At 43.2% G+C, this 22,826-nt stretch overlaps 1 protein-coding gene across 1 annotated transcript in view; it reads left to right on the top strand.

The window, feature by feature from the left end:
- PCNX2 (pecanex 2) overlaps positions 1-22,826 on the top strand; it is a 273,090-nt gene that overhangs the window by 33,170 nt on the left and 217,094 nt on the right. Inside the window, exons 6-9 of the mRNA XM_027094137.1 lie at positions 4,003-4,150; positions 4,276-4,421; positions 6,793-6,886; positions 20,010-20,145. Of these exons, the coding sequence (XP_026949938.1) occupies positions 4,003-4,150; positions 4,276-4,421; positions 6,793-6,886; positions 20,010-20,145 (524 nt within the window). The remainder of the gene's footprint in view (positions 1-4,002; positions 4,151-4,275; positions 4,422-6,792; positions 6,887-20,009; positions 20,146-22,826) is intronic.

Here is a 22,826-nt window from a genome sequence, read left to right as displayed (position 1 = left end):
AGATATATACCCAGGAGTGGGATTGCTGGATCATATGGTGGTTCTATTTTCAGATTTCTGAGGAATTTCCATACTGTTCTCCATAGTGGCCGTACCAGTTTACATTACCACCAACAATTACTAGGGTTCCCTTTTCTCCATATTCTCAACAACATGTATTATCTGTAGACTTTTTGATGATAGCCCTTCCGACAGGTGTGAGGTAACGTCTCATTGTGGTTTTGATTTGCATTTCTCTGATGATTAGCAATGTTGAGCGTCTTTTCATGTGCCTGTTGGCCATCTTTATGTCTTCTTTAGAAAAATGTCTATTCATGTCTTCTGCCCATTTTTTGAATCGGGTTGATTTGTTTTCTTGATATTGATTTGTATGAACTGTTTATATATTTTGGATATTAACTCCTTATTGGTCATATTATTTGCAAATATTTTCTCCCGATCATTAGGTTGTCTGTTTGTTTTGACAGTGGTCTCCTTTGCTGTACAAAAGCTTTTAAGTTTAATTAGTCCCATTTGTTTGTTTTTGCTTTTGTTTCCTTTGCCTTAGGAAACAGATGCAAACAATAATACTACGATTTATGTCAAAGAGTGTTCTGCCTATGTTTTCTTCTGGGAGTAGTTTGTTTTTTGATCTTACATTTAGGTCTTTAATCCATTTTGAGCTTATTTTTGCATACGGTGTGAAGAAATGTTCTAATCTTTTTCTTTTACATGTGGTTGTCCAGGTATCTCTATGGTACTCTTTTTTTTGTTAATTTTTATTTATTTATTTTTGCGGTACACGGGCCTCTCACTGTTGTGGCCTCTCCCGCTGCGGAGCACAGGCTTCGGACGCGCAGGCTCAGCGGCCATGGCTCACGGGCCCAGCCGCTCCGCGGCATGTGGGATCTTCCCAGACCGGGGCACGAACCCGCGTGCCCTGCATCGGCAGGCGGACTCTCAACCACTGCGCCACCAGGGAAGCCCCTCTTTTTTTTTTTAAAATAAATTTATTTATTTTTGGCTACATTGGGTCTTTGTTGCTGCGTGCGGGCTTTCTCTAGTTACGGTGAGCGGGGGCTACTCTTGGCTTTGGTGTGCGGGCTTCTCATTGCAGTGGCTTCTCTTGTTGCGGAGCATGGGCTCTAGGTGCATGGGCTCAGTAGTTGTGGCACGTGGGCTCAGTAGTTGTGGCTCACGGGCTCTAGAGCGCAGGCTCAGTAGTCGTGGCGCATGGGCTTAGTTGCTCCGCGGCATGTGGGATCTTCCCGGGCCTGGGCTCGAACCCGTGTCCCCTGTGTTGGCAGGTGGATTCTTAACCACTGTGCCACCAGGGAAGCCCTCTATGGTGCTCTTATTTCCAACCCAGGTCATCTCCACAAAGGCCTTTAAATTATCTTTAGGTCTTGGGGATATTCTAGAATTTGAGGTTATGGAAAACCACACCCTTATCAACAGCCTTTAAAGCCATGTTTTTGTTTTCTTTTGATACAGCTTTATTTTACTTTGTGGAAATAAACAAAGACTGCTCAAATGAGAAGAACTAAGGCTATCATTCAGAGCTTGCTACAGCGAGAGTCAGCCACCAGCATTTTGGCAGCGACTCCAAGGCAGGCAGAGGAGTGGGAAAGCTTTGTAGTGGAAGAAAGGAAGGCTTTGGGTGTGATTGCAGGCTGTTGGCCTGGGGAAGCTGGAGGTGGGGTAATTAGAGCACCCTATGCGATTGGTTAGGGGAGCGTATTTGGCTCCTTCTGATTGGTTGGGTTTCTCTGGTTGGAAGCAGGGGCAAAAATTAGGGAAGCTCTGTTATTGTTCAAGTCCTGGCCATTTGGGACTGATTGTTATAGGGGTTATTATTTGGCTTTCTGAGCTATTTGCTAGAAGCAGTGGTCTGAGTTCCTGCAAGTCTGACTTGTATCGTGTATTGGTTTCTTGGCTGGTTACTGTAGGTTATGGGTTGGTTTTCTGGGCTGGTTGCTGTAGACTGTAGGTCAGAGTTCTGTATTTATATATATTGTCTGGCTATTATCCATTTGTATACTCAGTTTCTTCTAGACTTTCTAAGAAAATAATCATGATGCATGTGAAGATGATTATTGAAGAATTATCTGGAGTATAGAAAAATTGACAGACCCTAAATTTATAACAGTAGGGGTCTAGTTTAATAAATTATACTTTTAAATGTTGTATATACTTCAATTTTTGGATAATGTAGAAGAATATCTCACGTAATTAAATATTTATAATACTTTAAGATAAATAGAACAGCTATAAAACAACATTTGTTTTCTAACTGTTCTATTTAGTTTAGTAAATTATATTAATGTAATATTATATAACTTCCATTTTTAGATGATGTAGATGATGTAGGAGAATGTCTAATGTCATTAAATATTTACAATACTTTAAGTTAAGTAGAACAGTTCTAAATCAACATCTGGATTATGACTTAAATTTTGAAAAAAAAAATGATGCCTAGAAAAAAATACTGGTGTGGTATGTCTCATATTGGCTCCTGTAACAGCATGGTGGGGTTAAGAGTAATTTAAGATTTTTTTTCCTTTTCTCTAGTTTTAAATTACATGGCATTCATGTGTATTATTTTTAGAAACAGAGAATTCCTATAAACGTGTATTTTTAAAGGGAAAAAGAAAAAAATAACCCATAGGTTGACATATGTAATGTGCCCATTTAAGGGAAGGAGAGACTAAGGTATTAAAAGCGAAGCGAATGGATGGGTCCACATACATGTAGTGTCAGAAGGTAGAGCTGTCTAAACATGCCTCCCTGCAGTTTTTACGTGACGTGATCACTGGCGAAAGCTGTTTGTTATGATAGCACTTTCTCACAAATGTGTTTCTTGAAAACTGTGAAAACTTCTATCCTGACAAGCTGTCAAATGAAAGGCAAACATTTTTGTACCAAAGAAATTCTGATCGTTTCACAGATGCACTGGGAATATTTATCTTCAGGACTCACTTGGAAGTCAGCAGTGTTTCTCTAAGTACTTCAAGTCCAAGGATGAAAAACTTTGTTGTATACATGATGATGTGATTTAGACCCCACTTCACCTTTTGAGACAGATCTTGGTGGGCTTTCTGAATGCCATGTCTTGAAAGAGCCTGTAGGTTCAAACCACTCAATCGTGTTCTTCTCTCAGGCAAAAATTTATGCAGAAGAAGATAGCTATTGGTATCTTTGGTCATGGGAGTACAGAGGACATTGTGACCTTAAAAGTGGCCATTGGGTGTGTCTTTAGATAAGGACGGCTGACCCTCAGGGGTCATTCCACTTTGCATAATGGTGTAAACTAAGACCCTTGTTCTGGTCCATTATTTAAAGAGGATTCTAAAAATTCAAAAACCCGATATATACCTATTGATCTTGGAATTCTAATTCATCTTAAAATATTCTCAGGGTAAGGCGTAGGCATAGTATCTCACTGAGTCCTCCACAGTGCCAAGGTGTGGTTCAAGGTCAGCTCTACTTAATGAGCACCTACTTTATGAAGAGGCCAATTCTACCTTCAGCTTGAAACTTTAGATTTTGAGAATGAGTGAGAAGGAAAGACTGATAAGGTTTTAAAATGCAAAATGAGACTTTACTCCAAAATCGCCATTATTTTCCTCGATGCTATTCATATATGAGTTATGAACCTTTCAGGACTAAGTTAACCAAAAGGGTGATTTTCAACTGGGTAAGCCAGTGGTCACTGGAGTATTACAGGGGAGTCCTTGAATCCATATGTAAAGTGATGGTATTTGTAGATGTCTCAATAACATGTCTCTGACACATACACACTTCTGTTTTTCAAAAATATTTAGGTACTTTCGTAATTAGTAAAATGAAAATTTATCTAAATAAAATGTATTTAATTTATTTTAAATGTATTTATTCTGAATTCATAGGAGCTATTTAGATTTTCTATCTATTCTTGCTTCAGTTTTGGTAACTTGTTTCCAAGTATCTTCCCATTAATTTCTTATTTAATATGATGTTAACACATAAAGCAATGTTTTTCAGATAACCATTCCCAGGAGAAAAAGGAGGAAATCCTAGAAAGTGAGAAGCCCAGTGGACCCAACGCCAAGCAAGGAAAACCAGACGTGCAAAGTCAAGAGCACACCAGCACCAGCCCCGGGCTCACTGAACCTGCCAAGATCCCGACCCTGTAAGGATAACTTACGTCTATAGCTTCATGCTGGTGCAGCCTCACTTACTGGCTGCTTCTTTTAATGCTTTCTTAAGGGTAAGGAGGCGTTCCACATTGTTTCTGAAATTTTTATGTATGTTAAGTTTCCAGGGCAGTAGACAGAGGCAGATAATCTACAGGGTAACTTCCCAACAAGATAGTTCTGTGTTGCAAGTCATCAGTGGACCTGAAACATCTGTGCAAGATGAGATGTCTGTGGATGCGATGCATGTCTTTATCGATGAACATGGTAAGTCTTTAGAGCTCTTTACTCATGACGTAGAAGGGGGAAGGCTGGCAGCTTTCTCAAGGTCCCATGTGGTCTCTTAGCCTGAGGACAGGTTTCCCCTCTATCTGAAAGTAGAGTGGTCCTACGAGATCTTTCCTAAACTGAAAGGGTATGAAGCAAAGAGGCAGTTACCTAAGGATGCAAAAAATACATCAGTATAAGACACAGATGGTCCTAATTCAAAGCTATGGCAGCTTGATGCTGAGATACTGGGTATAGTACCTGGGGAGGGAGCTTGGTGATGCTACTCTCATTGCTTGGGGTGTGCGCTGGCTGTATAACTCACTCCAAAACAAACGCTGAATGCTCTTTTCACTTTTAGCCCTTTAGAAGCAGAAAAAATTTTCGGATTTCTTTCAGTTAGCAAAAACATGTACTAAGGTAGGTCTTTCGTAAAAAATGAGGTGGCGTGAAGCGAACTTAAAAAAGCGGGGGATACCTGTACTAGACTGGAAGAGGAAGGCTTAGTTCTGCTTGCTCACACATAATGTTCTTAGAACAGAGTGTGCGCCCTCCTGCCTCAGGGCCTTTGCACATAACCGTGTCCCTGTGCCCACATTGTGCCATTTATCCTTCGGATCTCAGTTCTAAAGAAAGTTCTTCAGGAAAACCTTTCTTGGATTTCCCAGGTTTAATCAGGTTCTTCTGCTCTTTTGCTTTCCTAACACCCTATCCTTTTCCTTCTTTGAGACTGTTACAGCTTCTAATTGTTTATTGACTTATAATAATTTGATTAGTGACATTTTCTCCCTCACAGTTGTAAACTTTGGGAAGGTAATGCCCAGTACCTAAGAAATATTCATTGGATATATGTTGAAAATCTGACCCTGATATATTTTTAATACCTTGTTATAAAAAAGATTTTAAAAAGTAATAGAAAGGAAGGACGGAAGGAAGAAAGAACAAGAAAGAAAGAAAGAGAAAGAAGGAAAGGAAGGAAGAACCATTAAAAGGCAAATTCAAGGTTCCTTAGATAAGGGATATAGGTCTTAGTTTTTGTAGGTCGGGTCTTGGGTTAAGTCCCTTATAGATCAATGTAAACTTATTATTCTACTCTCACAAGGATCCTGGTTTGGATAATAAATGATATATTACCCTCTCTATATAGATCAGCGGTTTATAGTTTGAAGTGCTTCTGCATCTGCAGAAATACAAAGAGACTTTTACATTATGAAGAACGACAGTAGCACTTCTATCAAAGCCTCCAGAGGGGCCGTTGGTTGTCACTGTGAATGTTTCTTTTGGGGGTACAACCTTGAAGTTGAGGTCCAGCACTGCAGCCTACGTTGCAGCTGCTCATAACAGACAAGGTTAATTATGCTTCCCTGTCACCTGAAGAAAGTACGCCCAAAACCTCTTCTGGGGAGAGACCGTTTACATTTACAAAGTGAACTGCTTTTCACACCTCGGTACCCTGAACCACTTTCGCAGGCTAATTTAACTCCGCAAATTAATTCCATCTCTTGCTTTTCCTCATTACCAGGCTGGCATACCAGTCAGCAGCTGTGCCAATGCTCATCTGCAAATTCAAAGGTTGGGATGGCCCCTTGTGGTCCACCGATCAAAACCACACCCTTAATAAGCCTCTTCTGCACATGATACAAACAAAACAAAACAAAACCCAGTTACAGCATACACAGATCATCCTGACACGTGAAGAGAATATACAGAAGAAATGCATTGAAAGGAATACGCAGAAGGGGATTAGAAATGGTACAAATGAATCGATGAAAAGCAATTAAGTAATAAGTAACTGAGTCATGTGATATCACTTATATGTGGAATCTTAAAAAATGGCACAAATGAACAGAAACAAACTCACAGACATAGAAAACAAACTTATGGTTACCAAAGTGGGAAAGCGGGGAGGGATAAATTGGGAGTTTGGGATTAACAGATACACACTATTATACATAAAATAGATAGACAACAAGGACCTACTGTATAGCACAGGGAACTATATTCAATATCTTGTAATAAGCTATAATGGAAAAGAATCTGAAAAAGAATGTGTATATATATATATATATATATATATATAACTGATTCCCTTTGCTGTACACCTGAAACTAACACAACACTGTGAATCAACTGTACTTCAATGAAAAGTAAGTAACTGAGTCAAACTTGTCTAAGCATATTATCAGAGAGGTACGTCACGATTTTCTTAGCTAAGTTACACATTCTATGGAGAAATACAAAGAATGGACCTAGACTGCCAACAATTATCATTAAAATAGTTCAAAATGAGTTCCCTCTAACTTGGAAAATGTATACGCGGAAATGATCATATACGAATAACTGTGTAATCTTCTTTGCCGAAATTTTGCAGGGGAAATTAAATCCTGTTACTTAAAGTCTGGAAATCAGAAAGAAGGCCCTTTCCAGCATCAGCCATCAAATTATGACGGCTTCTCTCACACTGGGTAAGTGGGGCTTGTTCTCAGGTTGGGGAAGGTGTCGCGTTGCTGCCCCCAGCAACTTACACGCAACTGACTCTGAGTGTAAATGAAGTGAAGATCCTGGTGTAGAATGAAGGTGATAATCCGTCTGTAGGCGGCAAAGCATGTGGGTTCCGCGTGAAAGAAAAAGAAAATCAGATATTGTAGAATAATTGAAAATAAACAGAACCACTTTCATAGTAGCCACTTCCCAAAATGAATATAACACGTAGGCATAAATAGAGGGGAGACCTGTGCAAACATTATAGGAAAGGTGGTGATGCAGCTCAAGAACACGTTACTAAACTCGTCTCAAGGAACGGACTAGAGAGGTGGTTAGTTCTCGTCTGCGCCGACAAGCTCTTTTGTAGATAGATGATCTAAACATCCTTTCTCTTCTCCTTTAGCGTGTGTTGAGTAACTTTCCTGAGCACGTAAATTAAGTTGATATTGAATCCGCTTGCATATCCAGAACGTACGTGGATTCATGGTGGCGTTGGGCAAGCTCTAAATCTCATCATTGGTGGACCGAATTCATCCTTCGTCCTGGACTTCAGGATTCTTTGAGGATAACCCACAGGGCTGTGCCTCAGTGGCTTGCTCTGAGTAAGGGAGGAGACTTTTCATGTACATTTCTCTAGAGGTGTACGCCTATTTGAGGATGTACGGAAGACTTGTGTCATGTCACGGGGATGCCTTAGGCTTCACACCTGGAGAAGGGAGGCGTGTAACTCAAGGGAGTTACAGGAACCCTACTTCCAGATTCTGGGGTGCAGTGTTCCTTCCTGAGGTCAAAGTTTCCTTACCAGGTATGCCTGTTCCAGTGTGCCTAGAACAGAGTGTTCTTGCCCCTGCAATCTGGCCTCCAGGTGGGATTCTGGCATGTGGCAGCCTTTTAGGGTGTCCTCTGGTCACCCCTGCTGCTTCTCACCTTCTCGGGAATGCTGGTGTCAGCCGTCATGGTAGATCTGATGGGTGTGCTAGGTGATAGCTCTCCTGGCCTCACCACCCCACCTGGGCGCCAGCCCTGAAGCAGCCTGCTCGGGTCCAGAATCAGTCCTGGGGGGAGACGGGCACCGCCTCCATCACCCACATGCCTTCCACTCTTCCTCTGTCTCCCTCAGGTACCCAAGTTCCAATCAAAACAGACACAGCAAAATTCTCCTTCTCCAGCCAGAAAGCATGCAAAGCACTCATGCCAACGGAGACCCAAGAGGAGAGAGCAGGCTGCCACCCCCATCTTAGTTCCAGCCTCTGAGACATTTTGTTACAGTGGTTTGATGAGTTCAGTCATCTAAGGTGGCAACTTTCTTCAGACAAAATAATGACATGAGAGCACAGCTTGAAAAACTGTCCTGTTATTCTACAATCCTCAGCCGAAAGCTGTAGTGTTTTTAAACTAAATTTGGAACAAAAACACGCCTCCTATTTTATCCCCAAATAAATTTACATGGCTTTTTCATGTTTATTTTCCCAGATAAATGGACTACACTTTTCCCCGAGGAAAATACTTGAACTGCTTTTGCCGGTAATGCCAGTTAGAATAAGACCACATATCCAGAGCCTTAAAAAACGAAAAATACACAGTATGCAGATAAGAATGAACGAGAGTGCCTGTAGGGTTTTCAAGAAGTCCCGCTTCCTTAGACCGTGCCTCACCAAGAGACACCATTGACTCACTTTCTCCCCTTAATTGCTCTCTATTAGTTTTCCTCCAACTCTGCTTTCTTTGGTTTCCTCTGCATTTCTTTCCCACGTTAGAGCTCTTTTTCGTTTAACTTGCCCTCCATTTCGAGACCTGCCTGGGCTTGGCTTTGCCGCGGTGCATTCACTCTGGTGAAAGAGCTGTTGCCCAGGGTAGGTTTGGGCACTGCTGGACGACACCGAATGCGTTTGGGCTGAGTTTTCCTGTCAAGCCCTGTGGCTTAGAGGAGTCCCAGCATGCCATTACGTCCCTAGATCTGCCTCTTCATGTACCTAGAACAGTTAGACCCTCTCTGTTACACATGAGAGAAATCCAAGTCCAACAGGCTTCACCGAAATGGGAATTTGGAGGCCAGGTAACGGAGACGTCTTGGGTAGATGGCTTTCTCTTTCTCCGTCACCCCTCCCGTTGCTCTGTTTTGACATCACTCTCAAACAGTTCACCCTGACAGTCAAAAGATGTCTGCAGCAGCCCCACTTACGTCTTCTCTCACTCATGTCCACTGGGGATAAGATGCTTCTTTCCCATAAACCCCAATTTAAGTCTCACTCTGTATCTCCTTCGTTCTGATTGGACCACCTGGAACCCTGAGCCCGATTACCAAGGCACGTACTTGGCTGGCGTCTGTGTTCATACACAGAGCTGGACAGGTTCCCTCTGAGAATGCATGGGGGCAGCTCTTCAGTGGGAAATTTGGAGTTGGGTGGATGGATGCCGGGCGACAAACATCGGCAGATGACACCTGGGGCCCTCCTTCTGGTTAAATGACAATTGAATTAATGACTGTGCTTCTTTAAAGAGAATAACGATCAAATTTTATAAAAGCAGCTTTCCTTTATAAATGTCCCTGTCTGTCTCTTACATTTCTTGTATGTGAACGTTCCGATGGACAGGGTCTTGGCCCACCAGGACCGCGTGCTAAGTTCTAAGTGCCTGACTCCCTGCTCTTTACCCAAGGTAGTTTGACAGGGCATTGGCGTTAAGAGTTCTAGGAAAGAATGGCCCATAGCCACGCACATCTCTTTCTTGTGCCTCAAGATAAAAAAATAATATACGCGTCTGCTATTATATGTCTAGACTATTACTTGAGAATATACATGTCCTCTGTTCTATTACTCTTTGAAATAAGTTAGTCCTTTCGAGGGGACTTTGTTCTGGAGTACCGTGGCCTTTCAGTGGCCCATTTGGTCATAGGAGATGTACGGTGCTTCCTGTTTGATGCTCGGGCACAAAACTCGAGTCACTTCACTTAGCAAAACTACAGTGTTGAAGCTGTTCCCGGGGCGGTTCTGGAAAAGCACTTACGGGGACGCCATCTGTTTAATTCATGCTCAGAAAAAATGGCTTAGTCCTCTGTAGAGTCAGATGATATTCTGGGTTTCAGCTGCTGTCTGACAGGCTTATGGTAGATATTCCAACAGCCTCACACTCCTCCAGACTCAGAGATGTGGAAAGCCACGCCACCCATGCACGGGAGGCTGATTTCTTTGGATTTGTAGTAAGCCTTGGCTTCCATGGGAGCGCGTGTTGTGGTGGCGGTTTGGGTATTTTCGAGTTGGTTGTATGAAAGAAACCTTGTGCTAAAATGGGATGACAGCAAGCGAGCTGGTTGAATTTGGATACATTAATCCCCGCATTAACTACCTGTGTGCGTGTGTCATCTGTTACTTTTTTTTTTAATTTTTAATTTTATTTTATTTTTGGCTGCGTTGGGTCTTTGTTGCCATGTGCAGGCTTTCTCTAGTTGCGGCGAGCGGGGGCTACTCTTTGTTGCTGTGCACGGGCTCCTTATTGCAGTGGCTTGTCTTGTTGTGGAGCACGGGCTCTAGGCACGCAGGCTTCAGTAGTTGTGGCTCGTGGGCTCAGTAGTTGTGGCTCACGGGCTCTAGAGCGCAGGCTCAGTAGTTGTGGCGCAGGGGCTTAGTTGCTCCACGGCACGTGGGATCTTCCCGGACCCGGGCTCGAACCTGTGTCCCCTGCATTGGCAGGCGGATTCTTAACCACTGAGCCACCAGGGAAGCCCCATCTGTTTCTTTAATGCTGGAGGTAAAGACACATTAGAGCAGCACACAGCTGATCAAGTGCAGTGACAGTGGGTCAGGAATTTGTAACGTGGAAGGGCCAGGGCACTCAACACCTTACACCTGCGTTCCAGTGCGCCTTTCTGTGGGAAGCAACGTCCTGGCAGTTCCTGGCCCTGAAGGAAGTGTTTTCCTGTCATAGTTACGGTGGCAGCAGCCATCGCTTACTAAAGATGTATTTTGCACTAAGCACTGTGCTAACTGTTAAATTACCCCATTTCATCCGCCCGACAAAACAGAGGTAGGTGATATTCACTCCATTTGACAGAAAAGGAAACTAAGACTGATGAAGAAACAGGCCCAACCTCAGTACCTAAGTAAGTGAACAGGGGACACTTAAATCCCACCCCCTGCACTGCCCCCCCAGCAGGGGCTGCAGCCTCAGTTCCCTGGCGCCCAGTCAGGTGAAGTGGGCCCAGGGTTGAATGCTAGGGGTGTTGGGTGCTGAGTCCTTTGGAGGGTATTTGTCCTGCCCTCAGAGGGCTGCTTCTTCTTATCTTCAGGGTGCTTATGCCAGCTTGGGAGGCCTGGGTGAGCAGATTTTCCAGGTCTTTCCACAAGGAGCTAGAAATGCCCATGTATCTGTAAAAATCTATTTTGTTTAATGTTGTCGATTTTAATTTTTTTGAAATGCCACAGGCCACAGATGGCATGTTTGTGGCTGGCCGCGGCCTGTGGGCTCCCTAAGCCCGGGCCCTCACCTGGTACTGTGAGACCAGGGTGGAGCAGCCCCCTTGCTAACACATGTGATCTCGGGGTGCCCTTATGCGGCCCCCCGCTCCTCCAGGCCCCCTTCGCAGCCCCTGCCTCACCTCTCCTCCCCCTGAGGCCCGTGGAACCGACCTTCAGCCCTTCCTCTTCCTGGTGTCTGCCCTTCTTTGCCTAGAATGCCCTTCTCCACTCACATCTACCTTCTGGAGTTCTCTTCCTTCAAAGCACACATTACCATCTGCCTCTTTTATCCGTCTTTCCCTTGCCCCTACCCTGGCAATAAATCCATCCCTCCATGCTGTCATCAGAGGAGTGCTTACCACATTCTCCCAGATGCAGGACACTCCCAGCTCTTCTTCCAGACTGTTCTTTTCTAAAGAAAAGTGGTCATGGCTAGGGGGCCTTGATAGCCCTCACTTAGCCCTCTGTAGGTAGATGTTCAGTGAATAGTGCATTGAATCAAGTTAATCGTTGGAGATGACAAAGGCGGTCCGATCCGAGTTCTGGACAGCAGACGTGAGCCGGGCATTTAGGGATAGCAGGTAAGAGGCAGACAGGAGGGGCAGAGGCGGTCCGTGACGGCACTCACGCTTTGTTCTAATTGCCGCAGGAGTAATAGGACCTCTTTGCAGAGAGAAACAACCCAGTGAAGGTGGGATTATCAAAAGGACATCCACAGATAACGCTCTCACCTTGCGGCTGTTGGAGGGGAAGAGCCAGAAGCAATAGCAGTTTGCCTGCTCTACATATTTGAACACAGAATGTTATCTTCTCCTTTTAGAAATGGGAAGAAACCCCTGCAAAATGACTTTTTTAACCCCTCACCGTCGAAATCAAGGTTGAGTCTCCAGTTAGGTTCTCCAGTCCCGTGTTCCATTCAATGAGGAGGAAACAATTCTCTCTGTCCACATGGGAGGCAACTGTGATGGAAAAGCTGACATTGGGGTCCACACTTCCCTGACATCAGAGGGGTCGTGTCCTGTGGCGTGAACTTGAGCTTTCGCCTTGGACTGGCCCAGGTTCCCGTTCCTGCACGAAGAGTAACTTTCGGTTTGACGTTGAGCAGGTTTACTTAACCATCTTAAGCACCGGTTTTCTAATGCATAGATGGAAATAATACTAGTAATAAGTTCAGTGGGCGGCTTTGAAAGCGAAATGTAATAGTATACGTGGCGCTTAGCACGGTACCGCTCATAGGGGGCACTGAGAAGATGTTAGCTGTTGTTAAACTGTCTCCAAACAGAAGCAGTAGGACAGTGGCTGAAGTTCGCCCTGACTTTATACAGCAAAAGAGCACAAGGCCAAGGGAAGCCTTTCCTCTAGCGCTTTTATGAGTCACTTTATGAGAATTTAAGGTGGTTCAGTACTTTGTTTTCTCCTTGTCAGCCTGTTGTGTTAGAACATTTTGGCCTCTGTGGCAGTTTTACAGAAGGTAGTTTACTATTTTATTTCTGGCTTTTAATGCCATTACATTTAGAGTTCTTCTACTGTAGTAAACATAAACTTTGATTTTGAACTTGGAAGGATTTCTAGTTGGGGCAGTTTCTAAGCCCTTCAGCCATGGAAGATATTAGAAAAGCAGCCTTTTCCCTCTGAGGCGACTTCAGTGGCTAGGATTGCCTCTAACTAGCCATTAAACCACTGATTCTTACTATTGGCAAGAACGCCATTCCTCTTCGCCATTGTTAAGCCCCGTTGCCGTGTGACAGTTTTATATCCCTAACTCCCAAGTATGAATAGGGAATGGTTTGCAGTGTAACTTCCATGTCTCTTTGGGGATTCCTGGAGGAAACCAGGAGAGGAAACGAATTTCCCTCCTTGGCCTCTCTGTCATTGTGGGAACCAATACATTTCTCATTGACTGCTGAAGAAATATAGGCAGTATTTTCCGGTTGTACGATAACTGTCCAGAAAGCAGGTACCTTTGGTAACACTATCTCATCTAGTTCTGCTTTCCTCAGAAACTAGAATAAGGGAATTATGGCTTGAGTTGCAGAATGTAGAATTGCTACTTAAAAAAATTTCGGAGGATAAATTCATTACCCAGGACACAGGACTGATTCAGCAGCTCAGAGCCTACGATGAGCTCATCTACCTAGAAAATCAAAGTTGAAGTAGGCCGTCTGCCTAGGAGGTTGAAGGTGAAGCTGCCTAGAAGTTGAAGTGCGTTTTGTGTCTGAAGGGTTCACTGCAGAGTGGACTTTTCTTATTTCCCCTGGAGGTCTTGCAATGAAAGCTTGATAGTTTCTGTTCTTTGTTCAGCAACGATTTACATGTCTGTCGTCTATAAATTCTTCCAAGTAACGTAGAAGAGCTTTCTCTCGTAAAAGATATATAACCATGCTTTAGTGTTAGAAAACCTTTTCTAGTGTCATAAGCAATCTCATGAAGATGCACATAAAAATTTTTTTTAAATGCATATTGTCTGCTGTCCAGTGAAATCCTATGGAGAGACATAGTATTTATATTCATTTTGAGTATCTGTTCCTCATAAAATAGGTTTGGTAGGCTACTGAATGGAAAGACTCATTCCGGAGCAAGTTTAGTTTACAGGGTTTTTATTGGGGGATTTTTGTACCTCAATTGTTTCTATTTAAAAAGTAGAGTAGATTACATGGGTAATCATCTACTTATTTGTCTGGATTCACTTATTTTGGGCTTCTATTTGTTTATGAATCGTTATAGCACATATCGAAACAGATATTGTTATGGTTATACATTAGGCTTATTTTTGAAAACTACTCTAACCTCTAAACCCATTAGGTACTATATTCCAGAGGTGGACTGAGGTGTACTTAATCTTTATGGCCTTCTCAGAGTTCTGACATTTTTGTTGACATTATTATTAGTAGCCTCTCTGACCCTGGTCTCAGTAAAGCCTCTGTTACTTACTGGGATCAGCTCTCAGGAAAGCCCTTTAAAGCCACCGTGCTTACGTGTGTACCTGGATCTCAAAGAAGGTAAGCAGGCAGAAAATTGTAAAAAATAATCACCTCTCTTAGACCTTCTTCTTAACTTCAGTCAGAAGAAGTAGTGATTCCTGGTTTGCATTAGCTCAGCCAGAACGTGGGGCATGGATGTTAGTCAGTTAGGTGTGCAAGATATAAAATGTTGTGAATTCTCCCAATATCAGATATGCCCAGTTCTGTGTACCGTTCAAGCATGAGTTGAAAACGTCAACTCCAGTGATAAATATTTGAGAATATGTATGTAACTGTCTCACTCTGTTGATTTGCATGATAGAGTTGTGTGTTACTGAGTTAATTAAAAAACTTCCGGGGATTCTTGGTGCCTTTGATCACCCACATAGAGGTGGAAGTATCTGGAAAAAAGCAGGTGACCATGCAGGGATGTGCCTCTGCAGAGTTCCTGCTGTCCATATGCCTGTGTCCTCTCCCTTGTTTTCCAGTTGTTACTATCAGATCCTTTCACTGTAGTCCTGCTTTGTTTTCTTAGACACACTAGAGAGATTAAACTTTCATCCAGGCACAGAGTCATAAGGATGGAGAGTTTATGAGGTTGACTCTAGAAAGACTTCTGTTCTCCGAGGCACGTTCTCTGAATCCCTGGGAAGAGGCCTGCCGCATGGTGGGATTCTGTCCCTGTGGTCACAGCCCTGGCTGCCACATGATGGCAGTCAGATCCCGTGCTGGAGGCCCTCACAAGCTCCCAGGCTGGTGTTCCCTTTTTCTCAAAGGCACAGACGAGTCTTGCTGTCCTATAAAAGCAGAATTGTTTGCAGGCTTTAAAACAAGAATCCCTGTTCAAATTCTAAATAACAGGTTATAGTTTCCAAAACAGTGCTGCTTTATTTAAATATCCCACATATTGAACACATGGCTGGACTTTCATCTCTAGGCTTGCTCCTCTGGGTGGCTTGTTTCCATGGCCCCCGAGTAAGCCTGGGAAACCAGGAAGGACAGGCAGAAAAAGAGAGGCCCTCTTCCTCGGGAGGGTGGATTGTAAGTTTTGAGATCCGGGGAAGATGAAGAATTTCAAGGATTTCTTTCCACATCAATGGGAAAACGCAGCAGCACATGCATTTCAGTTATTTGGTGCTTACAGAAGCTTAGATGAGTGAAGACCTGGGGAGAGCAATATAGCGCAATGGGGTCACTGTGACTTTGAGACCCAGCTCTGTCCATAAGAAAGTGCACCATTCTGGCCCCTGGTCCATCTTTATTTCCTTCTAGTGGCTGCTCTTTTTGTAGTTTCCACCATTAATCACTATTTCTGCTGTTGCTCTGGATTCGATCTCGTTTAAATAAATTTATCTCTGCTCTAGCTCTGAACCAAACTAGTTGTCCAGAGATAAACCAGAGAGCAAGAAAACCAAGGCCAGATGTGCAACTGCTGCTCTATTGTAGTCAGAGTGTGATTACTACAGGGTTGGAAGATTTCCATTTCCATCGCTATTTAAGAGGAAGAAATGTCTCTTGAAACTTAGCACTTTCACATTATATTTATTAATATGGGGGGAAATCTCCAGCCTTAAGTTAGTGAAACAGAGACTATTTTTTGAGATTTTTTTTTTTAATTGAAGTATGGTTGATTTACAAGGTTGTGCTAATTTCAGGTGGACAGCAAAGTGATTCAGTTATACATATATATTCTTTTCCAGATTCTTTTCCCATATAGGTTATTATAAAATATTGAGTAGAGTTCCCTGTGCTATGTGGTAGGTCCTTGTTGCTTATCTGTGTTTTTTTTTTTTTTTTGCGGTACACGGGCCTCTCACTGTTGTGGCCTCTCCCATTGCGGGGCACAGGCTCTGGACGCGCAGGCTCAGCGGCCATGGCTCACGGGCCCAGCCGCTCCGCATCATGTAGGATCTTCCCGGACCGGGGCACGAACCCGCGTCCCCTGCATCGGCAGGCGGACTCTGAACCACTGCGCCACCAGGGAAGCCCTGCTTATCTGTTTTATATACAGTAGTGTGTATCTGTTACTCCCCAACTCCTAATGTATCCCTCCCCCCAACAGAGACTTTCTGGATGATCCTTGAGCTCACAGCCCATAGAATAACTACTATTCTCTCAGGAGAATAAGTAGCAGATAGTCTGAGAGAGATACAAGAAAAGGAAGATGGGCGGGAGTTCTTGGAGGGTAGGTATAGGAAGAGCTCTGTCCACGGAGTGATTTCTGTGACATCATAGCCTCTTTGGTTCCTGAGTGGACAAGCTGGCGCCCGTGGATTACAGCTTCAACATTAGGACCCCAGAAAACTATGCCACACGAAGAAGATAAATCTCTTTATCCTCTGGAAGCAGCGTTACACGTCTCCTCCTGGCCAAATAGGAAGCCCATATACACATGACAAGACAGGTTTTCTGGTGAGGACATACCAGTCATAAAGCTCAGGAAAGAATCTTTCTGGGACTTCCCTGGTGGTGCAGTGGCTGAGAGTCCGCCTGCCGATGCAGGGGACACGGGTTTGTGCCCCGGTCCGGGAGGATCCCACATGCCGTGGAGCGGCTGGGCCCGTGAGCCATGGCCGCTGGGCCTGTGCGTCCGGAGCCTGTGCTCCGCAGCGGGAGAGGCCACAACAGTGAGAGGCCCACGTACCACAAAAACCAAACCAAAACAAAACAAAAACAAACATGCAAAAAATTCAGCTGTATTGACACTTCCTTTTGGACCATTTTTCCTGCCAGGAGGCCCTGGCAGGAGGAAGGTTGCTCTGAAATAACTTTGTTACACCTTCCACAGTAGTCTGTTCTTAGTTTATTTCAGTTGGCAATAGAGGGCGCTGTACACTGTCTAGATTTTCTCCCATTTCCATACTGCTCCTGCCTATTTACAGTCATCACCTGCATTACCTACAGTGAAGTCAGATCAGTCTTTCGGTTTTAGTGAAGTTCTGGCATTTGCTGAGTTTTAGGTTTCTCTAAATTTGTATTAACAAGATGTTTTCGATCCTATTGTATTTAGCTGTGAAATGACAGAATTACAGTCCTCAGAGGTTTCTGTACAAAGTACAAAAGCTTGAATGAACACTGTCTTTATAAATCTAAATTTTTTTCTCTATTAGTGACACACATTACACCACTAGTATGGTCAGGAAGCAAAAGCACTCTTTATGGAACAATCATACAAATAATGGAAGGATAGGATTTTTAAGTTTTCAAAATCCATGTGCTTATCCCACCTGACTCATTTCTCAAACCCTGGTGTTAACGTACGATGTTTCCTAAGTGGTTCTTTACTTAGAAACCATTATTGAACGGTTATTGAAGGAGGCCTTTATTGAATGTATCATCAAATAGCCATAAATGTCTCAAAAATGTAGAGAAATCTGTGTGTTTGTGAGCACGTATGTGAGAATAGTGGACGTATTTTAAACACTGTTCCTGTAGAATAAGCATTTGTGTATTTGTGAATACAGTAGAAGGGAGTTGGGAAAAAGAAGGGTCTAAAAACTTGTTAGAAACTTTGTAATGAAACGTGAGATTAGAAATCAGAAGGCATTACTACTCAGCCTTAAGAAAAAGAACAAAATAATGCCGTTTGCAGCAACATGGATGGACCTAGAGATTATCATACTAAGTGAAGTAAGTCAAAGACAGAGAAAGACAAATACCATATGATATCACTTATATGTGGAATCTAAAATATGACACAAGTGAACCTATGTATGAAACAGAAACAGACTCACAGACACAGAGAACAGACTTGTGGTTGCCAAGGGGGAGAGGGGGTGGGGGAGGGATGGAGTGGGAGTTTGGGATTAGCAGATGCAAACTACTATATATGAAACAGATAAACAGCAAGGTCCTACTATATAGCACAGGGTTCTATATTCAAAATCCTGTAATAAACTGTACTGGAAAAGAATGTGAAAAAGAATATCATGTATAACTGAATCACTTTGCTGTACATCAGGAACTAACACAACATTGTGTTATATATAACTTAACTTATAACTTATAACTAATTGTGTTATATATAACTTAACTTATAACTTATAGTTATATATATATAACTATACTTCAATAAAAAAATAAATAAAAAAAGGAAGGTGATGACATTAGTGCAACGTCTGCATTCTTGAGGTGGCCTGCGCGGCAACACAACTAAGGAGCCCGCGTGCTGCAACTAAGACCTGGTGCAACTAACTAACTAAATAAATATTAAAAGAAAAAAGAAAAATGCTTGAAACAATAATAAGATGTGTTATTTCAGAAACAGGGAGTCCAAAGGCTTGATCAGTGCAGGGTTGATTGGTCATCAAGAAACTAGTTTCCTTCTGTCTTTCAGCTCTGCTGTCCTCGGGCTTGTCCCTCACGATGGCAGTATCGCTGCTGCAGCTCCAAGGGTTTTTGATAAACATAGCCTATAAAGGTCAGGAGAGAGATGGTCTCTTACTTTTGTTACCTTTTAAGAAGTAGAACCCTCCTACACTGTTGGTGGGAATGTAAATTGGTACAGCCATTATGGAAGAACAGTATGGAAGTTCCTTAAAAAACTAAAAATAGAGCTACCATATGATCTAGCAATCCCACTCTTGGGCATATATGCAGAGAAAACCATAATCCGAAAAGGTGCATGCACCCCAGTGTTCATTGCAGCTCTATTTACAATAGTCAGGACATGGAAGCAGCCTGGATGTCCATTAACAGATGAATGGATAAAGAAGATTTGGTACATATATACAATGGAATATTACTCAGCTATAGAAAAGAAGGAAATAATGCCATTCGCAGCAACGTGGATGGACCTAGAGATTATCATACTAAGTGAAGTAAATCAGAAAGAGAAAGACAAATATCATATGACATCACTTATATGTGGAATCTAAAAATGATACAAATGAACTTATTTACAAAACAGAAACAGACTCACAGACTTAGAAAACAGACTTATGTTTACCAAAGGGGAAAGATAGGGGGGAGGGATAAATTAGGAATTTGGGAGTAACATATACATACTACTATATATGAAATAGATAATCAGCAAGGACCTACTGTAGAGCACAGGGAGCTCTACTCAGTATTTTGCAGTAACGTATATGGGAAAAGAATCTGAAAAAGAATATATACATATACATATATGTCTATAATATAACTGAATCACGTTGCGGTACACCTGAAACTAACATAACATTGTAAATCAACTCTACTTCAATAAAAAATAAATAAATTAAAAAAAATTTTATAGGTAAAAACACTGAAAAAAAAAGAAGAAATAGAAAAACTTGCTCGTGAGCCTCCTTATCCACAGCTGCCTCCCCTTTGCTCTGCGGTAGCCTCTTAGAATAGCATTACGCTCCTGTGCCAGGGCTGGCCGGGGTGGTCGGAGTTCCCATGATGGGTGTGGGATGACCAGGATTTACCCCAGAGGCCAGGGAGGGACCTCCTCTCTACTGAAGCACACCGTCTTGGATGATTGAATAAAACTGGAGTTCCGTGTCGAATGTGTGCAAGATGATAGCCCTTCTGCCTGAAGGTGGCATGGCACACGTAATTTTTGACTCTGAACGGCTCATGCAAGGTGGCAGAGGCTTACCCGTGACCTGCGTTAAGGATCCCTGCTGCCCTTGTGTTTGCATGTAATAAGTAGATGACTTCTGGTACTTCCAGGTAACCGAAGCATTTGTTTTGCCAATCCTCAGAGACATACAGAGCAGCTCGTCCAGTACCACAACTTCCGAGAGTCAAGATCCTTCTTCAGGGGACCCTGTGGTCAGTGCCTTGCAACAACAGCTGTTGCTGATGGTGGCTCGGAGGACCCAGTCAGAAACCCCACGGGTACGTCTCAGCATTACCGTTTGTGAATGTTCCAGAAGCAGGGATCCTGAAACCCGTCTCCAGGTTGGATTCCCTAATAGAATTAGCCCAGTCTTGTCCTGAATTTTACGTCAGCTGGGTTGTGGCTATATCACTTTGTGGTAGTCTACTGAACAAATGTGAAAAGAAACCTCTTAGATAACAGGTACCCTTCCGTTCATGCTAACGGGATTATTACTGTCTTAATTGCTCTTCCAAAGGCATTAGAAATTCATTTACATTGATCTTTGGTTGCCGGGAGGCACAAATCCCACGAGAGCTCACTTGGTTAGGATGGCATTTTTTCCCCCCATGGTTTGGAAAATATCTGGATTTTTGTTAATTTATTATAGCCTTGTATTTTAAGCATGCAGAGATTTTTAAAGAGAATCTTGGCTTGAAGAGAGACTTTATTCTTAGAGCAAATGACATGATCATCAAGGGGCTTAAAAGATGAAGCCTTGCACTGTTTTACTAAGAGATAATTTACTGATGTCCATTCACTTATTCACTACACCTTTAATGAGACTCTGTGGGACACAGAGCAAAGAATTCAAAGAAAAGATAACATGGGAGCAAAGACATACAACCAGTTATGAATTTAGAGCTCCAGATTCCATCAGGGCATTCGGAGAATGAGGATGGAGAAGGCTCCTTAGGAGAAGAGACATTGGGCTAGACCTTGAAGGAAGGTGGATTTCAGTAAGTACAGATTGAAGGAAGAGGGTGATAGATGGGATACTGTCAAGTTAGTGTGAAGTTTCTTTATTGCTGTGTTTACCTTCCTCCTGACAATGTTTTGATTTCTTCTAGAGAATCTCTCACCTATAAAAAGAAATAATAGTTTTATATACGTTTTCATGAGTGCTTAACCAAATTTTTCCAAAAGATGCTTGATAGGAATCTTTACACTATTTTTCAGATGTGCAGAAAAAATGTTGGGCTATCTTCTAACTGACCACATGTTTTTCTGGAGTCTTTATTCTTGCTGACTGAGTACGAGTTGGGAGGGCTGCATAGGGAGGACTTGAAAAAGCCAGTGAAGGGTAATCGGTGCTCTCAGGCTTGAAGGAGCTTCGGTAGGAATAAGCATTCAGTTAACTCAAAGGGTCAGTCTTCAGGGCTGTCTTCCCTTTCGTGTATTGGGTCTCTCCTACCCCTCCTCCCTTTGAAGACATCCTCAGCTTTCCAACACCCCGGGAGGCGAGTGGAGGTGAGAGGGAGCCTCTGATGGCTGAGCAGGGCTGGTCCAGCAGATGCCTGGTCCCTGGGCATGCTGGGTGGTCCTGCCCAGTTAGGGTGCAGCGCTGGGGTCTCCCACCCTGCCTTTAGCCTCCAGCTCTGAGGACCCTGCATTCTGCGGCCTCCCCCTCTCCCTCAGTATCTTTCGGTTCACCAGTCTTTTCTATGTCTGCATGTGCTCCCCTGGGCTCAGACCCCAGCTGCGCCCTCTGCACTCCGTGCCCTGTGTCCAGCCCCACCACGGCGGCCAGTACTAGTTCCCACCACAAGCCTTAGTGCAGGGGCGGCCCTGCAGAATGTGGGTTTTCTCTGAGAAACTTGCCTTCTCCTGAGACAGGCCTGGGTAAGCTTCAGCTCCCTACCACCCTTCCCCGTCTCCAGAACATCAGTACTGAACCCACAAGGAGGGGAAGGTTATATAAAAATATTCAGATAGTTTGGGAAGATGCAAATGTCTCAGATCCTGTGGGTGGCAGAATCCTCGGGAAACTAGGAATTTCGGATTGTCAGAGATGCAAATCCATTGACTTAGCGTCTGAAAAACATCCCAGGTAGAACAGAAACTCAGAGATAAGTAAATATTGCATGGATAAAACAGAAAGAGTTACACTACTCCTTATTTTACATTTAAAATTCTGTTAAGTGGCATGATTACGTAAATGAGTATATAAAAAAACGAAATTTATGTATGTATTGTTTCACCTTTAACACTTAACCAAATTCATTGATGAAATTCAACTTTTTAAACTTTCTTAATTTTAAGTAGAATTTATAAACAATTTAAGTTTTACTCTAGGTAGGTATAGAGGAGGGAAAATGAAGATTGCTATCCGGGCTCCTATATAGACCCTAAATATTTACAAAGGTCTCATATCGAAAAGAATTCTTTAGTTCTACTATTTAGTTTTCCAAGTTTAATTGATGTCACCAGGGAATTCAGTTAGGTTTTGGCCACGAAATAAAAATTAAGTTGGTTTCCTGGTCATGATCCCACACACATTGGGTAAAGATTTACTGTACCTTCAGCCCTGTGCTGAGGGCGAGGTAAACAGTGGGAAAGAGCCTGAGCCTCTGCCTTCAGGCAGTCTGTCATAACTGGTCAACCAGTTCAGTTCTGCAGGATGCAGCCTGTGGTAAGGACAGGCTCAGGTGCTGTGGGACGCACAGGAGGCCCCAGGCAGGACACAGGGGATCAGGAAGGCTTCCCCGGTGAGGAGAGATCTCAGCCGAAACGCGGAGGATGAGTTGAAGGTGGCAGAGAAATAACCTGGGTGTGGCCTGCAGGTGAGCTCACTGCCTGGAGAGTGGAGGCACAGGGATAGCCACAACAGGAGGAGCTGATTCTTAGATAGTCCAGCGAAACCCAGCCCTATTCCTTAGGGCTCTGCAGACTTCCCGTCCCCCATCCTCCCTCCCTCCCC

This window comes from Aethalodelphis obliquidens, unplaced genomic scaffold (assembly GCF_003676395.1).
Source record: "Aethalodelphis obliquidens isolate GAN/ISIS:26980383/991018 unplaced genomic scaffold, ASM367639v1 scaffold87, whole genome shotgun sequence".
In the NCBI taxonomy this organism is placed as follows: Eukaryota; Metazoa; Chordata; class Mammalia; order Artiodactyla; family Delphinidae; genus Aethalodelphis; species Aethalodelphis obliquidens.
Note: the sequence above shows the minus strand (reverse complement) of the source record. Positions and strands in the feature narration are given on the sequence as shown.